Source organism: Alligator mississippiensis, chromosome 1 (genome assembly GCF_030867095.1).
Source record: "Alligator mississippiensis isolate rAllMis1 chromosome 1, rAllMis1, whole genome shotgun sequence".
NCBI lineage: Eukaryota > Metazoa > Chordata > Crocodylia > Alligatoridae > Alligator > Alligator mississippiensis.
Window position 1 is genome coordinate 239644600 of NC_081824.1, and position 24731 is coordinate 239669330.

Sequence of the window (24731 nt, forward strand, 5' to 3'; positions counted from 1 at the left end):
AACATACAAAGGTTGAGCACTTATGTCAAGCTACAGAGCAATACAAAATGGAGTTTCTTAAGGCAATGCAAAACTCAAGAAAACACATAAGATTAAAAGCAATAGACAAACAGTCTATTTGTATAATACTCTGAGGAGTTATTCCTCATCTAGTGGACCACATGCATCTCCTAAAAACTCCCCCTGTCCCAGGATTGTAACCCATTGTGCTAGTGTGAGCAAGAACTGGGTAGAATAGTTGAACTATACAATAACATGCAGTATCTTATACATTTTAACCCTTTGTCTGCACTCTGCTCACTAAACAGTCTACACTGGGACTATTTCTAACATCTGAGAACCTTCAAGCAATTATTACTGTGATTTAAAATAAATGTGCCAGAGAGCTAGTTTCTTCCTTCCCCTATAATGGAACCTCCCTTCCTCCCTCCAAAAAATAAAACCTGCCAAAAACCAAAATATCCTAGCTTCAGGGTCAGATATAAGTACTGATATATCGTGACTCATTGAGGTTATAAATTTGAGATTCATACCTTTGAAAAGGGGAAGTTCCCAACTTTGGGGTATGTTTCTGATCCCCATTACCAGAGTATGTGCACCTGTCACAAAGGAAATCTGAGACTCTCTCCCTGTATTAACCGTAGCTGAAACAAATAAAAATTTCTGGTTGTTACAAACTAGCACTCCCTTCTATCCTGAAATGGCTTAAGGCATTGCTTCTTGAAATTAATCATGTATGCAAAAGTATTTACAGTTGTTTTTAGAATTAAAAAAATATGATAATTTTTCCACCTTCAGAATGCTATCTATGTATACGAACTCATTGTAGGTAGAATGAGGTGAACAGCTGTAACAGCTGTACTTTGTTAATACTCTTTAAAAAGACTCAGGCAATATAACAGCTTAATGTTCCTATTCCAGCACATTTCATACATAAGGATATCCATGCATGCAGACTTTTTGTATATAGAATAAATATATGACAGTATGGTAGGATATGAAGAGGCAATACCAGCCTAAATTTGGAAGGGCCACTGTACTGTTAAATGGTGACTCTAAGAAATCTGAGCTACTTGTACACCCACAGAAGAAAAAACAATAGTGTTTAACAAAACTTTAAACATATACCCAAATATTTCAGCTACAACATTTTTCAGGAAGCTGGGGGATCAGTAGAGTTTTTTTCTGATTATCTCAGAGATTAATTACTAAGCCTGCCAAAAGGGTTGTAGTAATTTTTTACAGGGTACTTCATACATATCACCCCCATGGGCTTTTCTGCAACCTTACACTGTGTTCTTCAGGGCTTTAATTTTGGAAAGAGCCCTTGAAGTATACAACACTCAGTTTCCTGTGGTGCAAAGATTTAGACCTAGGGAGCCTCAGATTAATTTTGGATGCCTCATCAACTCTATGAAACATAATTTCTCTCTTAAACTGCTTCCAAGCCTCTTTTCCTCAATTAAGGTATCTTGTACTCAATTGAGTTGGCAAGTTTAACAAGCCATTGTGGAAGAAACAAGGCTCTGAAGTTGCTTAAAGCCAATTTGCTATTTCAGTTTTAAGTTTTAACTGTTTAGCTAAGAAATATAACCTCTTTAAAGGCACAAATCCACCTCCCCACTAAGGGGTTTCTGCAGAGATTTTTTTCTAATAGCTTTATGCGGCTCATAATTCTATCTAGCTGTGCCATGGTGGCTGAGAGGTTTCCTTTTTCTCCTTAAGTGAATGCAACTTTCAAAGTGAAATTCAGTGGGTGTGTCTACACTTGTACATTTACTGTGGAGTAAGAGAAAATTACTGCACAGTATGGGCATGCACCTACACGTGCACACCTGCACTGTGCAGTAACTAAGGTGACTTATGCCAGCTTGGGTGTAAATTTGACCTGCATCATGCAGGTATCAAATTTATGCCTGATTAGTTACTGTGTAGTAACGCACATGTAGACTCCTTACTGCACAGTAACACTGTGTGTGTGGACTGACTTGGAACTAACTTTAGTCCTAAGTCAGTCTGCATACAGCATTACTGCGCTTTAACAGCTGCACATGTAGACATTAACCTAAAAACCACTTACTGTGCAGTAAGTGCATGTGTAGACACACCCAGTGACCAGTACATTTTCCTTCTTGATATAATAAAGAGGAAGAGCTGTTTGAGTTAAAAAGGAAGACTGCTTCTTGCCAGTGGACTAATACTCTTTTCTGAAAAAAAACAACCCAACAAAACTCGAGTTGTTGCAGAATGCACTGAGTTGTAAAATAATTATGGCAAATCAGTTTCCTTTTTTGGGGGGGCATTCTAGCTGAGTTAGTCATGGATTATGGTTCACAATCCAGAAATGGCTCATTCTAACAATTTCCGATGCATCAGTTCAGGCACACCACGTCAAGACCACATTACACACATTTAAATGAGGTAACAGAAAAGTTACTACCAAATAACAAAGAACTAGATTAAAAAACAAAAACAAAAACAATAACCCCTTCATGGACTTTAGAGATTCAGATTTATTTTTGGAATACTGAAACATAGCTCATCATATGTGGTTAGCATCAAAAATTTAATATTCATGAACTGAAGGACAAAAACCTGAATGCCACAAGTTTGTTGAGCCAAACGTGATTGACTGAAGTATTCGAACTCTAGCACAGGCAACTAGAACAGAAGAGAAACTAGGACTAGAACAGTAGACTGTTAAACCTTTCCTAGTTTGAAAAAAAACATTAGATTCCAAACAGAAAATGTCTGGCAACCAGCAAAGCTAACCTCTGTACTGTCCACGTAAGAATCAGTCCAAGTGAGACACATATTAGAACTTTCATGATGCAATATCTTCATGGTGGCTCCTGATGTCAGAGCAGGTACAAAAGCATCTCCTGACCCTTCCTACTTATTCCTCCATTCTCCTTTGTCATCTCTATGGACTCTTTTGTTTTTCCAGGAGAATGTTTCCAGCCATGAGAGTGAAAATTACAGGCCTGGACCCTCATCAGCAATATTACATAGCCATGGACATTGTGCCTGTGGATAACAAAAGATACAGGTAAGGTTTTACAGGAAGAGGAACAGCATGTCAGCTAGACTCTGAATACTGTGATATAGGAGCCTAGCAAAAGCATTTTCTACCAGATACCAGTGTAAAGGTGTACATTTCACATAGGGAGAGACTGGGCCACATTTCCAACTTGTACAAGTCAACATAGCAACATAGATTTACACAGTTCAAGATCTGGCCCAGCGGGAAACATGAGATTAATATACTTCCATGAACTTTTGGAGATCAGGATTCAAGTTCTGCCCTTGAATTTCAAGCATCAGTCATTCAAATCTTTTGATGTCCATTTTTCAATCTACATTTTACAGTTAACAGTGACTAGGAATCACTATTTTAAGGGAGGGGCACGCAAACAAGACACTGCAAGGTAAGTTAGGGTGTGTTGACTACTCCGCAGTAACTACCATTGTGCACACAGGAAGCATGTACAGTTCATCCTTCATAGAAATAGGGTTGGCTGTTTTACAATTACCACAGAATAAGAGTGTTTACATAGGCATGTACTGCAGAGTAGCTGATGTGATGTAAATTCACACCCTAGTTTACCTTGTGGTAAATTGTTCATGCACCCATAGGTCAAGAAAAAAAGTAATTGAAAAAGCAAGGAGTGTTTTGGTTGTGCTTGCAGTTCTTCAGCAAAAAATGTATGGACACCTACATAGGAGGGTTGGGGTGGTCACAGGTCAGGCTTGAGCTGCATGTACTCGTCTGTTTTTGACACCCAGACCTAGAGTAGCACATGATGCAGGACCTGATCCACGAGCAGGAGCCTCAAGAATTTTGCAGGAAACTTTTGGCACAAATCCCCTGTGAAACTGAAAAGCAAGCTGAAGTGATTTCCCTGCGCTGAAAGGGCAACTCTTGATTTTACTTGCTTTAATAGATTTCATAGACGTTAGGGCTGGAAGGGACCTTGAAGATCATCAAGTCCAGCCCCCTGCCCCAGGGGCAGGAAGTCAGCTAGGGTCAGAGGATCCCAGCAAGATAAACATCCAAACGTTTCTTGAATTAGTCCAGAGTAGGTGTCTGCACCACTTCTGGAGGGAGTCTATTCCAGAACTTGGGGGCTCGGACAGTAAAGAAATTTTTCTTATGTCCAGCCTAAAATGGTCTTGGAAGAGTTTATGACCACTGGTCCTAGTTTTTTCTTGGTGCGCTCTGGTGAATAGACATTCTCCCAGATCCTGATGTACACCCCGTATGTACTCATAGGCAGCCACCAGGTCCCCCCCCGAGTCTGTGCTTTTCTAGACTGAAGAGTCCCATGGCTCTCAGCCTCTCTTCATAAGGCCTATTGTCTTGCCTTCTGATCATGCACATGACTCCTCTGGACTCTCTCAAGCTTCTCAACATCCTTCTTGAATTGTGGAGCCCAGAATTGGGTGCAGTTCTCCAGCTGTGGCCTCACCAAGGCTGAGTACAGAAGGAGGATTTCATCCTGAGATTTACTTGAGAAGCATCTATGGATGCAAGCCAGAGTTTGGTTTCTTTACCAGCTGTGACATTGCATTGGTGGCTCGTGTTCATCTTGTGGTCAGTCATGACCCCCAAGTCTCTTTCAGCCATGAAGCTAGCAAGCGTAGCACTGCCGAGCCTATAAGTATGCTGTGGGTTTTTTTTCCCCCCGAGGTGTAATACCTTACATTTATCAGTCTTAAACATCATCAGGTTTGTAACCGTCCACTTACTAAGTTTATCCAAGCCATCCTGGATCACTAGCCTGTTCTCAGGTGTGGACACTATGCCCCAAAGTTTAGTGTCATCAGTGAACTTGGCCAGTGTGCTTCTGACACCAATGTCCACATTGTTGATAAAGATGTTAAAGAGAAATGATCCAAGGACAGAGCCTTGGGGGATGCCACTGGTCACAGTGCACCATAATGATTCGTTACCATTGACCACTACTCTCTGGGTCTGACCTTAGAGCTAGTTTCCCAGCCATCGGACTGTGGTGTAGCCGAGGTCACAGTTGGCCAATTTTTCCATGAGGACGTCATGGAACACCAGATCAAAGGCTTTTTTAAAGTCCAGATATATGACGCCAATCTCTTCTCCCTTGTCCAGGTGATATGTTACCTGGTCATAGAAGGAGATGAGTTTGGTCAGGCAAGACCTACCCGTGACAAACCCATGCTGGCTATCCCTCAAGATGCTGCCCTCAGCCAGCTTATCTAGAAGGGTCTCCTTGATAATTTTCTCCAGAATCTTACTGGGGATTGAGGTCAAGCTGATTGGCCTGAAATTCCTGGGGTCTACTTTCTGCCCTTTCTTGAAGATGGGTACCACATTGACCTTCTTCCATTTAGGTACTTCACCTGAGCGCCACGAGTTTTTGAATATTTTTGCCAATGGTTGGGTTATGACACCTGCTAGTTCTTTGAATACCCTAGGGTGTAATCTGTCAGGACCAGCTGACTTGAAGGTGTCCATCCTCTCAAGGTGATCCTTTACTAGATCAACGCCGATGCTGGGTATAAATACGCCCTCACCCTGGCCATCCCACATCTTGCTAGGCAGAGCAGTCCCATTGGACTTATGAAAGACCGACACAAAGTACCCATTAAGCAGGTTGCCCTTTTCCTGGCTGTCAGTTATCAGCTGTCCCGTATGGTTTAGCAGGGGTCCAATGTTACTCCTGCTTTTTTCCGACTCCCTACATATCTGAAAAAGGACTTTTTGTTATCCTTGATATGTGAAGCCAGATGGAGCTCGGTTACAGCCTTGGCTTTCCTGATCCACTCCCTGCAGGTATGGGCCAGTGCTGAGAACTCCTCCTTGGTGGTAATTCTAGCCTTCCATCCTTTATAAGTCTCTCTTTTGAGGTGTAGGAGGTCCTTAAGTTCCCTGCTGAGCCAAGGGGGCTGCTGTGCCCTTTTGCTATCCTTCCTCTGAGATGGGATGGCCATCCCTTGTGCTATCAGTATTGCTCCCTTCAAGAGCAACCACTCCTCTTGGACTCCTTTTCCTGTCAAGTTGTGGTCCCTTAGGGCCTTGACAACGAGCCTCCTGAGCTTGTCAAAGTCAGCTTTCCTGAAGTCGAGGACTTCTGTATTGCTGACTGACTTGCTAGCTTTGCGATGGGTAGTAAAGGTGATCAGCTTATGGTCACTATCACCCAGCTTCCCATCGATTCTTAGGTCACTGACTAGGTCATCCCCTTTGGCCAGTACCAGGTCCAGCAGTGCTTTACCTCTTGTCAGCCCATAGACTTCTTGAGTCAGGTAGAGCTCGTCCATGCACATGAGGCAGCTTTGCGACCGATCGGATTTGGTTGAGTGCTCTTCCCATGAGATGTCTGGGTAGTTAAAGTCTCCCATGGCAACCATGCACCAAGAGCATGCAGCCTCAGCCAGTTCCCTGGTGAATTCCTGGTCCTGCTCTGGTTTCTGGTTAGGAGGTCTGTAGTAGACTCCTACCATGATGTCCCCTGCGCCACGCTCCCCACATATTTTAACCCAGAGGGACTCCAGTCGTCCTTCCTGGGTGCCAGTATCAATTTGCAGGGATGTGTAGCTGTCCTTGACATAGAGAGCTACACCCCCACCCCTTTTGTCTACACAATCTCTCCTGTACAGGGTATAACCATCTATACCTGTGGCCCAGACATAGGTGGAGTTCCACCAGGTCTCTGTTATCCCTATGAGGTTGTAATCATTCTTGTTTAGCAGGAGACCAGTTCCTCCTGTTTATTCCTCAAGCTCCTGGCATTGATGTACAGGCAGGCATGTGTCCCATTGGGGGCTCTTGCCTTCTCCACAGATCGATCTGGGGCTAGGGTAGCAGTGGGTTCCCTTAAGTGCCTTAGCCTGCTGGATTTAGAAAGGTTGCCCAGTGGGCTTGCAGTGGTGGTAATTCCCCCAAGCTCCGGCAGGCTTAGTTTAAAGCCTGGTCGAGCAGGTCAGCCAGATTGCCCCTGCCAGAGTTGGTTTATGCCCATGACACGTGAAAATACTGCTGAAGAAAAAATATTTTTCTGGTGGAACGGACTGGACAGCATCAGGTATCATGGATTTTCAGTAAATTTCCTGGGGAGAGGAGATCTGTTTCTCTTGAAATTATACACTTTGGACTTTGTAGCTCAGGAACAAAATGCAGAATTCTCCAAGGAAATGCATCACAGTACAGGGTGTAACTAGATCTTTATGCAGTTGTGTTGCTTCTTTCATTAGTTATGATTCTTACAGTGTGGGTTTAAGTACAAAATGAGTTGACTTCCTGGTACGTTTTTCCTTCCTTGGGTAGTGTATGCACAACAAACTATTGTGGGTAAAAATTTTTGTAGGCGCTCCTTTGGGGAAAAAAGGGGCAGCAAATTATGAATTGTAGGTAAGGATTGATGGGCAAAACACTATCTAAGTAGTGATCCAGGCCCAGCAGCATTACTTGGGGTGGGCAAGCAGGGCACCAGCACTGGGTGCCAATTTAGTAGGGGGCACCAGAATTGCATCCCTCACCTCCATGGAATCTGTGTACAGGCAGCAGAAGCAGCCTCACAGCATTGCTCTAGACAAGGCAAGCAGACCATACCGTGGCTTTAGCAGCAGTAGCTGGGGACCGCTTTTAAGTCTCAAGGATAGATACGACTCCTGCAACCCATTCCCTCCCTGCTCTTGGAAACCCTTCCTCTGGCACTCAGGGGCACCTCCCTGCTCCCTTCCTCATTAATTCCAGCACTGCTAGTTATGCCTCCCTTTGTCTAGTCATAGAATAGCAGACACTGGAACCTCAGGTCTGAGGTACACCACCACAGCAGTGAGGGAATTTCCTAGTACTAGAATAGGGACAATTTTGCATTTCAAAACTAAGATGCCTTGGGAGATCCATAGTAGGTAAGCTTTGCAACTCTTGCCTGAAGTGTCATTGGCTCAAGGTAGATTATAGAATATCACTCTATACAAAATAGTTACAAAATTAAGAAGTCCAGAAGTGGATATGCCAAGAATAAAGAACTTTTAAACTTTCTGCAACATTTGCATTTGAAAGACTAAGGCTATATCTATCTATGATACAATTACACATACTCCTGAGTACCCTCAAACAGGCTGGACTGTTCCAGGCAGGCTGCTTTCTGAACTGGAAGCAGAGTAGCTGTGTCCACATGGTGTTGTAGATAGGGTCATTAGCTTGGCCAGGCTAATTGGCACACCAATTTAGAAGACAACCTATCTGAAATATTGTAGAGGTCTTGTGGAGAGGCTGTTCTTGAGCATAATAAGGTCCAGGCAAAGATGAAATGGTATTACGTGTCCAGTAATTTTTCCATCCAGCTTCTCAGCTCCATTGACAATTCCTGTGGTGGCCGCTGAATTCTACCATTTCCAGACAAGCATGCATGTGCACTGAACAGCCTATAGGATAGTTCACACCTGTAAGCTTTCTAGAAATAATGGAGAGCTCACTAGTATTTTCATAAAGTCATATTCCAGCCACGAGTAGGCTCAGGAGTTGGGACAGCATGCTTGGCAGAATTTTACAGGGAGAGAAACTGGAGAAGTGGTTTTAATAAGAAATTAAACCTGAACAAGTAGGTGAAGGATTTCCTGGTTTGCCCTTCCAAGATGAAATGTTGCAGTAATGCAAATTCTCCCCTAGCTGCTCCTGTGGGCTTGAGGGAAGAGGCTTGTGGGGGCGAGCCGTGCTCAGTAAATACCACTTCTGCAGTGGGCTTCAGGTTGACTTAGCCATATGGATTCTCCTCTCTCTTCCAGGTATGTGTACCATAGCTCCAAATGGATGGTGGCTGGCAATGCTGACTCCCCAGTACCCCCACGGGTATACATCCATCCTGACTCACTGGCTTCAGGAGATACCTGGATGAGGCAAGTGGTCAGTTTTGATAAACTCAAACTGACCAACAACGAGCTTGATGATCAAGGCCACGTAAGTCAGAACCAGTGCTGACAATTGCCGTCCTAGTCCCACAGCAACCACCCCCACTTCCTTCCTTCCCCCCACACCTCAGCTCCCACAAAATGACATTGCTTCTCAGACATTCTGCTGTGGGTAAATGGATATAGCCATTCCACATGGAGCTGTAGAGTTCTCTTGCCTGGCTCCACTACTTTCACCCTCAGATACTGCTAATCCATAAAGCTGTAAACACTTCTCTCTCTGCCTGTTCTCCATTTGGGATGGGAGTTCAGTTTGGTGATGCAGCTTATAACAGGAAGAAGACTTTCATATACAGTTGTGAGATGTGGATAAAAACAGCACAATTTTGTAACAAAAGGCATTAGTCTTGAGGGTCCTTTATCCCCTCTTCAACCAACCTTGTGTGATAATTAGGACAGTGTGAGTAATGAGTAATAATAAATAACTACTAGTAACTATAATTATAATAGTTATAGGAATACTACATCCCAAAGACAAATAATTTCTTTGTTTCTTCTTTCTTTCCTTCAAGATAATACTACATTCAATGCACAAGTACCAGCCCCGAGTTCATGTGATCCGTAAGGATTTTAGTAGTGATCTGTCTCCTACAAAGCCAGTGCCTGCAGGTGATGGAGTGAAAACTTTTAGCTTCCCTGAGACTGTCTTCACCACAGTGACAGCATACCAAAATCAACAGGTAAAGCTATGCCCCAGGCAACCATTGGCCCCTTCATTTGCAGTATTTGATTCTGTACTTATAAAAATATCAGCAAGTTATTCAGACAAGGTTATTTGGGGAGATGTGATATCTTTTAATTAGACCAACTAGATAGTTGGAAAAATTGTTTTTGCAGGCTTTTGGGCACTGCCTGAAGAAGGGTGTTTATGCCTGAAAGCTTGCAAAGAACAATTTCTCCAACTATTTAGTTGGTCCAATAAAAGATATCACATCTACCCAAAGAATTTTGTCTGCCTAAGTCCTTAGACCAACATGGCTACAACCAACAACCCTAAAGCATGTTATTTATGCCTCTATGAGGCATTTCATTCTCCAACGAAGATTGCTCAAGAAATAAATACAGACAGGCTATGCAAAAAGGGTTTTTGTGTTTCTTTTTTTTGTCTCTGTTTTCCAGTAGGATGATAATGACCTTCTGGTGCTCTGCTGGAAAATCCTTGTGGAGACAAGGGGCCAGATTCTATTCCAAATATTCAACATGTAAGTGGAATTAGGTGCCCAAGTGTGATCTTCATATTCCACCCTGCTCTAGTCCCTGAAAAGCTGTTAATACAAAAGGTGAACAGATCCTCCTTCACCTCACTGCTTTTTTGAGACTCAGTCTTAAAAGAAAGATGACAGTGTGCTACAAAAGTAGATGTATTGATTGATTTTTAGGGACTTGAACACGATGGGATAGAATTGCACTTAGGCACCTGAGTTCACTTAGATGCCTAATAGGTGACTGTGGCAGGGCATAGGTTTTGCCTGCCACTTCAAGTGTTTGAGCATGATGCAGAACAGCTTGCAAGTGGGAGCAGACCCAATCAGATGTTCACATGGTGGTCAGGAGGCCGCCTGATTGGTGGAGATGCTGGGGCATCTGGGTATAAGACCAGGCCCTGAGACATGAATGATGCGTGCCCACCCCCGGAGGCTGGGGTGGGGGAATGGTGAGCTCTCACAGGTGGTGGTGGTGGCAAGCAGGGAGCTCCCACAGGTGGCCACAGTGGTGTTGGCAGTGCGGGGAAGTGGCGAGCACCGACCAGCGGTCAGTGACCACCCGCATATGCCTCCGGCAGTGTCAGCGGCAGCCACCAGCGATCAGGGTCCACCCGCAGGCTCTGATGGCAGTGTCAGTGATGAGGGAGGGTGGTGAGTGGTGACTGCCTGCAGGCAACGCTGGCAGTGTCCATGGTGCTTTTCACATGGGGTGCACTGCCAATCTTAAGGGGTGCACGTGCACCTGCATGCACCCCTTATGTGTTGGGGAATGCTGCTGGAGTAACATTGCCTGGCTGGAGGATCCTGCTCCCAGAACATCTGGAGGTTAAGCTTAGGAACTTTGGGGATAGAGGAGGTGCTTGGTCCTAGGGAATGACCTAAAACTACACTGATCTGGGGAGGATGGTTTGGTGGGGCTGCCTGTGGCAGGGCAGTTTCCAAGAAATGCCACACCTGTGACTCCCTAGTGAAAGGTATCAGGCGCTGGAAAGTCTCAGCCCTGCTGCCTTGTGGGTGACCCTGTGGAGGAGAAAGGCTTGGGGATCACACATTGACAGAAAAGCACATAGCCTAGGCTCTTTGAGTGGGGCCTGAGGTAGGGCCTGAAATGAGGGCCAAGGCCCACAGAGTGAGGCCTGAGGTCCAAGGGGTGTAAGACGGCAGTTCAGTGAAGGGCAGGGTAGAAAACCGAGTGAGGGGGCAGGGTAGAGGCCATGATGAGAGGGGCATGTGGCCAAGGTAAATCTGAAGACACCTGAAGCCAAGTTTGGGCCAGAAGCTGTGTGTGGCCCAGGAATGGTGTTGCCCTGTGGGGTCAGGCCAGCTCTCAGGATCTCAATATTGCACTGTTAGACAGGTGGGTGTGAACCAATTGCACATATACAAACACACACACTACCAGCTCAGGCACATACACATCCAAACCAGCCTAGGCACCTGCATACCTATCACCAATTCAAGCACATACACTATACACCCCAAAAGTTAGACACAGATCAATAATTCGTATATCTTGCACACAATGACACATACACTTTTATTTATATATATATATATATATATATATATATATATATATATATATATATATATACACACACATACACACACTCTCTCACCAGTTCACACACTTACAACCCACCTACACATACACACAGGTAACTTCTTAACTTGGATGGTACAGTGTGTATGCATGTGCTTGGGATACTTGGGGGAAGGTTCAGGTGAGAGAGAGAGAGTTAAAGTGCAGGGAGTGAAAGTTGCCAGAACTGGGATTAGAGCCAGTGGACTACAGAGAAGCTGGCTGAGGAACTGAGGCTTGGGTTTACTTAAGGTAGACTGGGGCTGGAAACTGAGGCAGGCAGATGAAATATTGGTGGGGGCAGATAAGTGGTGGCAAGGAGGAGACAGCTAGGAAAGAAACTGAGGCAGAAACTTGGCTGCTCAGGGGAAAAGGAAAAGGCAATGGGGATAAGACAGTGGCAAAGAAACGGGGGTTTGGAGGCAGAGAGGAGCTCAGGACAGATGTTGGAGGTGGTGGTGAACCAGAAGCAGGAGAGGAAGAAATGAGACAGAAGTTAGAGGGGTGAGGAGCAGAGATTGGAGCAGGGCCAAACCATACTGAAGCAAAACCCAACTTAGAGGTCCAAATAACAGTTTTATTATACAGACAACACACTACACAGCCCCATGAAGTTATTGGTTTTCTCTCACACACACAATTGCAGCAGGAGAAAGACTCAGTGGAAGGGCTGGAGTCCAGGTAGGGAAGAGAAGCAGAGTCCAAGTCCTTGGTTGAAGGGGGCGGGGGGTGGGATTGCTACCTATCCAGGATGGAAAGGGGACTGGAATGGCAACAGAAACTAGCTTGAAAAAAGGAAAAACCTGATACAGTGTCCTCCCTAGAAAGGAAAATCTGATTTGCAATTTGTTTCTGAAGGATAGAGGGTTTAAAATCAAGGCAAGAAAAAGTCAAAAATATCATTTTGCTTGGACATTTCTACATGTAGACATCAGTATCATAAACTCAATGACAAATTAAATCTTCAAGAAAAATAAAAAAATTTGCAGTAAGTGACAACTCCATCCCATTATAATACAAAACATTCTTATATTAAGGATTCTAACACTTTCAAGCAGTAGCACTAAATTCCTATTGAACTTTCTGGGCCACTGAAAGCATACTTTCTCTTTTGTGGGGAGTTTATAATCCCGTCATGTTACCTAATCATCTGAAAATTATATATGTTGGGAAATCAAAGGAAGAGAAAAGAAAGCCTGAAAACAAGTACAGAATAAGTGCCAAGACATGCAGAGCCCCAGTCTTGGGGCACACTGCTCCACAGCCAGCTTCTCTATGGCTGACTGGGGCACAGTTTGCCTTGAGATGAGGGCTCCACGTGCCTCAGTGAGGGGGCTCTGCAGTGGAGCCCTTGCAGTGAGGCACACAGACAAAAGGAGCAGCCAGCCCAAAGCTGCTCCCTTGTCTTGAGGCACACCACCCCAGCCAGCCACTCCCTGGTGCATCATGCCTCAGTGTGGGGACTCTGTAGTACAGAGACATGGAAGCAGACAACCCTGGGCTTTCTGCCTGGTCCTGTCTCCACATGCTGCTCCCTGGTTGGCTGGGGCACAGGGGTCTTAGTGCAGGGGCTCTGTAGAGCAGAGACAGGGGAGCCTCCATCTCTGCATTTGTCCTGGCACACAGCTGTTTGGTGTGCTTTGCACCACTTCTTTTGGCAGGGTTTTGTTTTTTTACCGGGAAATCCGAGTAGCAAATTTTGCCCCAACACTGCAATTTAGCAGCGAGGGGCATGGTGTACCATGCAATATATGTGGTTTGTAGTGCTGCAAAGGTTTGCAGTTCCACAAAGTACACATACCTGCACATCTAGATCTGGTCTTCATGGCTGCAAAACCTATAAATCTGTAACCCGGGCGGTACTCCAAGAGGTACCCCCTCTCCAATTGAAGGGATCAAAGCAGGTGCACAAGCGCTGTGGGAGGTGTAGGGACTCTCCTCTCCCTTAGAGCAGAGCCAGACCACCACTGGGGACTTAACCATATACCTTTTAATGAGGGAACAATACTGGGAACATAACAGGCATAAATCAGGGGCTATAGTGGGCACCACAATGCCCCAAGGGGGCAGGATTCAACAAAGGTTAGACACTTACAATCACTGACAAAAGACAGGGTTAACAAAATATAAAATACAAACAGCAGAGCAAACAATACTGGTTGGGGGAATATAAAAAGGCACAAAATACAAAATGTCAAAGGACAAGGAAATATAGGGCCTAGGTACCTGAAGGGGAAGAAAGGGGAAAAGCACAACGGCCCCTTTCCACTGCAAGATTTTTTTCTTGCTAGCTCACTCACCCCAAGTCATCCAGCTGGGACTTGAATTCAGATCTCTCACATGGTAAGCAGAAACACTACCACACAGCCACCACTAGTAGCACTGCTCTAAGCTGCTACGGGTCTTGACCTTCCTGGAGCCCTGGCCTCATGTTGAGCTGCCTGGCCTCTGATTGGAGGAGCTGGAAGCCAAGCTGGGAACCTCTCAAGTCGCTGCTCAGATCCTTGCTGGAGCAGGAAGCCTTTCCTGCTGACCACAGCCTCTCATAGGGGATCCTGGAGCCCAGTAGGAAGCCTCTCCTGCCAGCCACACGCCGTGCTGCTGAGGGTCCAACTGCTGCCTGCAGGTCCCACTCCTTCAGGCTCTTCTGGGGTAACTGCTCCTGCCCCACTGGTTCAGCTCTTTGAAGCTCCTTCCTCGTGGTCCCTCACTACTCTCTTCCCTGAGTCAGCAGCGCTGCCCCTGTTATCTCCCTCCAGGTGACCCAAGGGGCCAATCAGGGGACATGGAGGGTGAGTCTCTGGGGCCTGATTGGTGAGGAAAGGGAATCCCAGTCCTCGAATCATCTTTCACCCCTTCAAAACCCCTGGGCCAAATCATTACCAGATTGGTGAGGAAAGGAAATCCCAAGTCCTCCAATAATCATATTTTGCCCTTTCAAAACCCCTAGGCTAAGTCACCACCAGCCAACCTGTCACAAATCTATAATGGTTTGTGTCACATCTTGCCTACTAAGGCCCTCTGAGGGCAGTTTCTCTGACCCTTAAGTCCTCCACCTACTGCACATGGCCCTGTGCATTTGCAGCACTCTGAAGTTGGGATACAAAGCTTGGCCATTTGCCAGGGACTCTGGGTGGGTTTGTGGTAGGAATTGAGTAATTTAGAAACCCACTCTATGTCACCTCCTTGAGCTTTCTTCAGCCAAGACCTGAACTTGAACCAGAGCTTTCATGAAGAGCCTGACATGTTTAGGAACATTTCCTTCATTTTCTAGCTGAGGTGAGACGTGCAAGAACATGTGATTTTTGGGAGAGAAAGCAAAGGTGCCAGAAATCACAGCCTGTTCTTGGGAGGTCTGTAGTCTGGCGCTGCAGAACGCAAGGCACAGGTCCTATCCTTTGATATATTAATCCAAAGTAGTATAGAGGAGGAATTACACAAGGCTGCTTACGGACCATGGAGCCATAACTCATCTGGTATGAGGTGCAGCTCCCACAGCTGGCATTTGCTATTGCTGTTTACATTCACTCCCACACTCAAGTTCTCTTCACCCGTAGAAAACTGCCAAACACAAACAGGGTCTTTGCAATGAAAATGAGACAAGGAAACTTCTTAGACCAGCTCTGGGTAGACAGGAATAAGAAGCCACTGGGCGGCAGAGCTGAAAAAATAATCTCCTTATGCCTGGGACTGCCATGGGTTTTAGATTGTGGTCTACTGCCACCTGCACAGGCCTGATGCGACTATCCAAGACTGCAAGATGCAGCTGGAAGCAGATTTGACGGTGATGAGACACTGACAGCCCTTGTCCCCCTGCTTTATCTGTATCAGGTTAGGGTGCTTTTGGTGTTTTTGACAGGGTTAATACTGTAAATTTAGGAATAGGTTAAACAAGAACTTATATAGGATAGTTTTGATAGGGATAATCCTGTTTTGGGAAGGGAGTTAAATTAGATGACCTCTGGAAGTTCCTTTCAGACCTATGACTCCATGTCTGTAAGGCAATAGCTTTCAATCTGTAGTCCCTGGACCCCTGAGGGTCCGCACAGACTATTTCTAAGAGTTCTGTGAAAGATGACTATGATCAGTCAAAAAGGATATGAATATGCTTAGTTACAATTCAAAGGGGGCCACACCTCCATTCAGAATTTCCAAAAGGTCTGTACCTCCATTTGAAATTTTTTAGGGGCCCACAAATTAAAGGTTGAAAACCACTGCTCTTTTATGACTTTTGCAGTTAGTGCGTGAACAGGCTCCAAGATGGGGTGGGGAAAAATATAAAAAGATGAACACCTGCTGCTGAGACAAGGGATAGGCAAGGGTGGTAGGAGGGGGAGATGCTGGGCTGGGGACAGATGGAGAGAATAAGAGCAACTATAGCCATGCCCACATTAGGGGGTTTTGGCATTCCAAAAAGTCATTAAAGGGTGTGATTATTTTCCCCATGATTGTACTGGCAATCATTTAGATGTATACCCTGCCTGAGAATGGGGGAAGAGGACAGGTGAGGGGAGGCAAAGAGAAATGTGCCACCCTCACTGAACACACGATGGCTCTAAGTCAGTGATTCTCAAACTGTGGGTGGCAACCCCAAATGGGGTTGCAACATTAGCAAATAGGGTCATGGGGGTGAGGAGATGTGGGTTGGGAGTGAGGGGCCATACTGAGGAAATAGGGTCATGCTGAGGAAGTGGGGCTATAAGTGGGGTCATGAGGAGGAATAGTTTGGGAAGCACTGCTCTAAGCACAGAATACCACGAAGTGGAGTTCAGGAGGGTTAGGAAGGAGGGTTGAAAAACCCTTCTTATTACAAAACAATCTTAAACCTTACCTGATTCTTCATGAATGATCTTTCAGTAGCATTGGGGACCCCATTTTATTGGGAAAAATGTCTGTGGAAACAATAATCCTCAAAGGGAATTTGCAAAACACCTTTCACAGACAAGTCTATGAACTTCACTTCATCAATCTACTTAATGCAAAAAATCATGGTCTAAATATAGACATTGGATTATGACACACTATAACCTGCCTAACATCTGACTCCTCAGGTAACCTCTCCACTTTTTACCAGCTATGTTCATTCCCTTTTCCCCTCCCTCCCCACTCCTGTCCCTTGTCCTTTGACTACAGCTACATTATTTTCCCCACCTGTTCCACACCTACTGACTAACTCAATTTACATTTGAACTGGCTGGCTTTCTTGCATACATACTGGCCTGTAGCTGCTTTACTACTCCATCCAGGAAAAGCAGAGACCAACTGCAGATGCTTCCTCTGCCTGACAAAGGGTATTTTTACCTGAAAGCTTTCAAAGAAGAATTTTTCCAACTATTTGAGTTGGTTTAATAAAAGATATCAGATTTACCCAAAGAACCTTGTCTGTGTAAACTATATTAACCTGCTAGCAAAGCTGCCAAAGGGTTCCCTCTACTGCAGTTCCACATTCAAAAATTCAAATTTCTGTAGGCACTAGTTCCAGGACAGCTGCAAACCCAAGTAGCAGAAGTTAAGTTCACAACTCCCACTTTTCTAGAAGCTGAATTCCAGCTTGGAGGTCACTATTCAGCAGATGTGCTGGATCCCAATAGATATAAAGCACCTGTGATTGTCATCTAGATTAGCGGTCTTCTTTTTGGCTGTGATGTCAGAGAACTGAAGCTCTAATATATTTCACTTCTAGAAATGGACCCTCTGGGGTTGTCTGAAGCAGATGGAGGGAAGTTGACCTTGCTAGGATTCCAGCTGATCAGTTCTAGAAATGGGTAGGATAGGGCTTCTACAGTGGCCTCTTTCACCAGCATCAAACTTAGGTTAAAAAAATATAGTAGGAAGGGAGATCCTTAACAGGTGCTGACTCAGACCATCTTTTTCTGTGTTAAAAGGAAATAAATAGGTCCTTAAGACCAGAAGACTTCAGTGGGCAGCCAAGTTTTGTGTAGATTTATGGCTGTTTTGCCTAGATAATGGGGGACTAGGTACTGCTCTCTGAAACCTGTGCTTGCTGTTGGATTTTTCCTTAATATGGTTTGGGGAGTGAATTAGTAGGAAATAATGAGGTGTTGGGTAAAGAGAAGCAGGAGAGGTACTGCAAATAAAATCCAAAAATAAATTGTCTGGTTCTTAACTTTCCTTTGCAGATTACCAGATTAAAAATTGACCGAAACCCTTTTGCTAAAGGATTCAGAGATTCTGGGAGAAACAGGTAAGAAGAGTTTATTTATCTTATGGATTTGGTGTTTAAAACAATGGAGGCTTTGGTCCCCAATAAGGGCTACAAGGTGTCACTCAAATGGAAGTCGACCTAATCACCTTCATACTTTAATATCTCTAAAATGGTATTCTTCTTCTTAAATAATTGGATTTTTGTAGCAGATAGAATAGTAAGGCTGGAAGAGATGTCACAAGGCCATCTAGGTCAGCCTGTGCTCAAGTTAGGATCATCCTTGACTAAGGCATCCCAGACAAGTATCTGTTGAACTGGCTTCTGAAAATTTCCAGGCATCCTGTTCAAATGCTTGACCATCCTTCTAACCACTAACCTAAATTTCCTTTGTTGAAGCTTTAGGGCATTGCTCCTAGCCATGTCCCCTACAGCTACAGAGAAAAGCCCATCTCCAGCCAGCCTCTCTATAATCACCCTTCAGGTATTTTGAACACTGTTATCTAATCCCCTCTCAGTCTTCTCTTCTCCACACTAATTAACTGTAGCTCTTCCAGCCTTTCCTTGGAAGTCATGCTCCATGGGCCTCTAATAATTCTTGTCACTCTCTGCTGGACTCTCTCCAATCTGTCCATATCATTCTTGAAGTGTGGGGCCCAAAACTGGATACATTACTTTAGGTAAGACCTCACCAGTGCTGAGTAGAGCAAAAGAATCTCTTCCCTTGATTTGCAGGTGACACTCCTGCTAATATGGCCCAGGCCTCTTTTGCAACAAGAACATACTGTTGGCTCATATTCAGTTAAGGTCCACAGTAATCCAGATCCTTCTCTGGAGTACTGCAGCCTACCCAGGCATTCCCTACTCTGTATTTGTGCATGAAATTATTTTGTCCTAAGTGCAGGACTTTGCATGATGTCCTTCTGAGTTTCATCTGGTTGATTGTGGACCATTTTTCTGGTCTATCCAGGTCATTCTGGATCCTAGATCTACTCTCCAGAGTGCCTTTGCTTATGTTTCACTCATTGCTCCACCATATTCCTTTCTATTACACTTTTCTATGTCTTGTTAAGTCCCAGGAAAGCATTTTGCTCAGCTAATACAGAGTTTCAGTAGATGGAAATAGCTATAGACTAGTTATCCGAGAAAACAGGAACAGCTGTTTTTCTTTGCTGGGAAAGGTCTCTTATGTATTGGTAGTGTCAACTGAAAATGTTGTTCAGGTTAGCCAGACTAAACCGATCTAGTTCTTCCAGTGTTTTCTCAGAAATCAGTTCTGTTCTATTGCTCTTCAGTGAATTCCCTCCAGTTCATAAATGTTCTTCTGGTATTATGGTGCAGAACTCTATGAAATCTTGGTCAGGCTTTGTGACATTATGCCCCAAACTGCAGCTATTCATTTTGCTACTGTATTAGATTTCAAACTCCCATCTAATTTTCTGTTAACTGTTTCTTTTATGTGTCTTTCTGTTCCACTGCTTCCAAGAATATTTTTTTTTGTCCATTTTGTATATAAAGCCAAAAAAATATATTTTCCTTGAAGTATATTTTCCCAAGTAAGTCTTAGTTTGTATTATCTGCCACTATGAAATCTCTCTAGATTCTTTTGCATTATCTTTTTCTAAGGTTTGCAACACATTTCTACTTAGTATCATCTACAAAGTGCTTGTTCTGTTTTTCATTCTAAGTCTTTAATTATTATTATTATTATTAATTACTTTTATTGTAGTATAATATACATGGGTTATACAAGTAAAGATACTGTGAAAATATACTGCATTTTTTTCAAAAATAGATGACAAATTTTAGACCTAGATTGACTGACAATTTGGGAAATGTAAATTAAAGCTGAGGTCACATAAAGACATAGCAAATAATGCATAGCATAGTAAAGGAAAATTTGACTTTGCTCTTTTTTTTTTTTTTATAATTGGAGCATGCCAGAAACCAAAATTTCTGTTCTAGAGAAGAATCCAACATGTTTGGGGGGGGCGGGGGGGAGTTCGAAATAGTAACCAAAAAGGCATGTTTTGTTTTAATAATACTGACTTGTTTCATCTTGATAATTCAGATTACTTTTGTTTCGAATGTTTATGCAAAAGGAAAAAAATATGTATTAAATGTTGATATTACCATTATATTTGAGGAAAAGAAAAGTGAAACAAGTCTGTTCATAGGTCTATCTCCAGCAGAAGCACATTGCCACTATGGGTGGCATTCTGTTCCCTTCCGGTTATCTAAGTGTCCGGATTTGGTTATATAAATAGTATTTTCAGTATTTACAAGCACAGAGGAATTATATTCCTGGATGTATAGCCCTGACCGTGTGAACAATTATGTAGAAGAGAACAATTCCATTTGAGTATGCACTGAGCCACTGCCTCTGGCTTGTGCTCTTTTTCCTGGCCCACACATTTCCTATAGAACTCTCATGGCTGCCCAGGAGGCTAGCTTCAAAAGAAAGCACTGGAAAGATTATTGGGTACTACCTGATGTGTAATGAAAGTGGTGTGCTGGGAAGTCGGAGAAACAATCCTCCTTTGACTGAACACAGATCTCCAGGTTCTTTGCCTTCCTAGTGGAATGTTCTAGACAGTTAGCTATAAAACTTGGTGCTTTTCTTCACCCTGTTCCTAAGTCTCAACTCAGTAGACCTGGGTTTTGGCCAACCCCACTTTGAGGTGCCTACAGCTACTACCCATCCACAAGGAGTGTGTGTGTGCATATACATAATCATACATGTATGCAGAACTACCAGGTCTAGGAACAGAATTCTTCTGGGTACATATGTGCCAACACTTCCATGTAGATGATCAAAAAAGGCCAGTTAGAAAACCAGGAAGGAACAGAATGCCACCTTATTTATCCACAGAAAATAGGCCTGGAAGGGCCCTCTGGGCCATTAAGTCCAGTCCCCTGCATTCATAGACAATTGTTAACTGAGGAATTCCCAAAGGCAGCACTAAACCCTCACTTACAGATACCAGGAGCAGCATCTGAAACAGAAGAACACCCCATAACATGCCATATCTAAAAGCCAGGGAGATGAGGGTACTGGCAAAGTTTGACTGATTTAATATATGCTCTGAAGAGAACCATGCCTCACACTACAGAAGAAGGAAAGCCCTCAACTATCTGTGCCAGTCTGACCTAGGGGGAAAATTCCTTCTGGACCCTAGACTTTGCAATTAGTCCAAAACTGCATTGAAATGAGAGATTTTGACTTTATTTTCTCTCTCTCTCTCTATCTTGGAATTGCCATAGTCCTGCAAAACACTAGGCTTTGAACCTCATTTTCAATTGGTAAACTGTTCCATCAGTTTCTTGACTGGCTTTACTCATAATACAAAGCAAGGGGATGTTGAAAGAAATAGAAAAGTTACCATTAAACTCACAGCAATGAGTTTATCTCTGAAGCAGAAAACTTGGTAAGATTGAGAAAGGCTTGGATGTTTGCAGGTATTTAGTAAACTTTGGAGAATAACCAAAATTATTTTAAGGGATGCAGATAACTTTGCTTCTAGTTAAGGCTGCTCAAGGACCTAAGAAGAGTTAGGCTGCTATTGATTCCCTGGTGTTTCTATATGCACTAAACATGTTCCAGCTAAGTACTGCAGAGACTGAACAGAGATATACAGATTTTCCTTGCTTTATATGGGTTCTGTATGTTCAAAATGACTCTTATGCGATGACCCTTTTTATACCAAAAATTCCTTATATGCAAGGTAAAGTCACTCTTATGCGATCAGTATGGTAGAAGCCCACAGTCAGCTGCTTTGTGCAGTGAACTGTGGGAGTAATGTTCACTAAAATAGTCTCCTGTGTGCATCTGTGCTCCTTGCTCATTGTCTGTGACACATGTTTCTGTAGTTGTCATCCCCATTATGGTAATATTCACCACCACCCTGTGTTTATGTGTACTTTTTGTACTCACCAACAGCAGACACTATCTTGTAAAAGTGGTAGAAATGGGTCTGGTGGTCAGTACAATTGAGGTCTTGGAATGTATCCATATTTGTTACATTGTAAAGTGGATTCTCTTTATGTGAATTTGAGTTATGCACCGTTTTCCAGGAATGCATGTACAGCATAAAGCAAGGAAAACCTGTAATGGCTGCTTCCAGCTGTGGCAAGGTACTGTGGTGCTACTTGCCACAACTGGGAGAAGGGAGGTTCTCTCAGGTGATTGCAGGGCTTCCTCTGCCAGCGCCCAGGCAATGAAGAGGAGAAAACAGCCTAAACTGAATGCAAGGAGGTAGTTGGACTGAATGGGCCGGAGGACTGGACAATGAAGGGAGTTGACTGTGAAAAGAAACTTGATAGGGTAACTGGGATTAGATACTGGCAGTATATGTGTGTAGAGACTGGGACTGGGGACTAGGTGTAGGGGAAATCAGGGTGGAGAGGAACTGGAAGCCAGCAAGGAGGCAGGAGAATGAAATGGAACAGGGAACTAGTAAGGACAATTTGAGACTGACTTTGCAAGAAACCTGAAGAAGTCTAGTGATTTGCAAGACAGTTCTAATGAGGAGTCAAAAATTGGGACCAAGGGGACAAGTATCGTGGGACAATGAGACTCAGTTGGACTTGGGAGCCAGGCAGAACCTGGGGGAGACAGGTAAGAGTATGACAGGATGAAGAGCCCAGGCAGGGGATACAGGGGCTGCACCTGGCTAACCAACAGGATTTACACAGTAAGCCTGGTGTGGGAGAGGGCTAGGGGTGTAAATAGGCACAGAAGAAAAGATAAACTGGGCCAGAGAGAGCAGGAGGGATTAAGAATAGCAAGGAGCAGGCCTGATTGGAAGCATTGGCACAGGGTCCATAAACACCAGAGTACACTCTTTCCAGAGCCCAGGCTAGAACCCAAGATTCCTGAGTCTCTATATTCTTACCTTGCAACAAACAGCCATGAAATCCACTAAGAAAAGGTGTATGTATTCTATTCCCCTGGTGTGACTGATCCACTATGAGGCTGATTCCCTACCACACTGCCAGTTACTCTGTTAGCTCAAGTGGACGAGATTTGTGTTGTGCATTTGCATCTTGGCATCTTTACTGTAGCGTTGGGGAACACGAACCATAATGTGATGCTACAGCGCAGTAGTAATGAGCTACTGTACAGTAGTGTCAGAAAAAAGTGTGGGGATGCTTGTTAGTATTTGGTTATGCATGTACTAACTGACTGCACAGTAACAACTATACAGTTCACAACTCATACAGATACAGCCTGTAGGAACCAATGTGATGGAATTAATTTTTTTTTTATGAACTGTAAAATTAAGCAACAAAGAACTCCATTAAAAGAAAAAGCTGCAACATGAAGCACTCAGAAATTAAGATTTGCTAGAATTGAGGTTGTCTGTCTGCCCCCTTGTTTGCATGTCTCATGGTATGGTCTTAAATTATGAAGTCACGTATATGTGAATTTCCCAGGATGACTACCTTGTTCAGTATGTAGGATGGAGATTATTCTGTTAATGAGCAGCTGTTCAGTAGTTTCAGCAGACTGGTGAACCCTGTTCCAGTAGCTCTTCAAGAGAGGGTGTCCATGGGGACTATTTGGTTCTAGTGAGGCCACAGCTGGAGTACCCTTTTCAATTTTGGGGCCCTCCACTACAGAAAGGATACGGATAAATGGGAAAGAGTACAGTGGAGGGCAATGAGGTTAGGTGGTTGGAGCACATGATTTAGGAGAGGCTGAGGGAACTGGGCTTAGTGGGGACTCTTGCATGTGCTCCAATGCATTCTGATTCGATTAATGATTAGGGCAGCCTACGGGCTAAAAGGGGAGCATATAAAAAGTGGAAACAGGGAGAGATTACCAAAGAGGAGTATACCTCCTCTGCTCGTGCTTGTAGGGAGGCAGTTAGACAGGCCAAAGCTACCATGGAGCTGAGGATGGCATCCCAAATTAAGGATAACAAAAAATTGTTTTTCAGATATATAGGGAGTAAAAGGAAGGCCCAGGGTGGAATAGGACCCCTACTAAATGAGCAGAAGCAATTGGTGATGGACAGGGGGGACAAGGCTGAGCTCCTCAATGAGTTCTTTGCCTCAGTGTTCCTAAGTGAAGGGCAAGACAAATCTCTCACTGGGATTGTAGAGAGGCAGCAGCAAGGCACCAGACTGCCATGCGTAGACCCTGAGATGGTGCAGAGTCACTTGGAGGAACTGGATGCCTTTAAGTTGGCAGGCCCGGATGAGCTCCATCTGAGGGTGCTGAAGGCACTGGCTGACATCATTGCACAGCCACTGGCGGGAATATTTGAACGCTCCTGGCGCACGGGCCAGGTCCCGGAGGACTGGAAAAGGGCCAATGTGGTCCCCATTTTCAAGAAGGGGAGGAAGGAGGACCCGGGCAACTATAGGCCAGTCAGTCTCACCTCCATCCTTGGCAAAGTCTTTGAAAAAATTATCAAGGCTCACATTTGCGAGAGCCCGGCAGGAAAAATTATGCTGAGGGGGGAAACCAGCACAGGTTCATAGCAGGTAGATCATGCCTGACTAATCTAGTCTCTTTTTATGACAAGGTTACAAAACGCCTGGACGCGGGAGTAGGGGTGGATGTCGTATACTTAGACTTCAGGAAGGCCTTCAATACAGTATCCCACACCATACTGGTGAACAAGTTAAGAGGCTGTGACTTGGATGACTACACAGTCCGGTGGGTGGTGAATTAGCTAGAGGGTCGCACCCAGACAGTCATAGTGGATGGATCGGTTTTGACCTGGAAGGGTGTGGGCAGTGGGGTCCCGCAGGGCTCGGTCCTTGGACCAATACTCTTCAATGTCTTCATCAGCGACTTGGATGAGGGAGTGAAGTGTAC

At 44.3% G+C, this 24731-nt stretch overlaps 1 protein-coding gene across 2 annotated transcripts in view; it reads left to right on the forward strand.

Annotated features, from left to right (window-relative positions):
- The window catches only part of TBX15 (T-box transcription factor 15), a 192203-nt gene that overhangs the window by 94159 nt on the left and 73313 nt on the right, over positions 1 to 24731 (forward strand). For both annotated transcript variants that reach the window (XM_059720335.1, XM_014594441.3), the window contains exons 3-6: positions 2948 to 3049; positions 8770 to 8941; positions 9465 to 9632; positions 17880 to 17944. In XM_059720335.1, coding sequence (XP_059576318.1) covers positions 2948 to 3049; positions 8770 to 8941; positions 9465 to 9632; positions 17880 to 17944 — 507 coding nt within the window. The remainder of the gene's footprint in view (positions 1 to 2947; positions 3050 to 8769; positions 8942 to 9464; positions 9633 to 17879; positions 17945 to 24731) is intronic.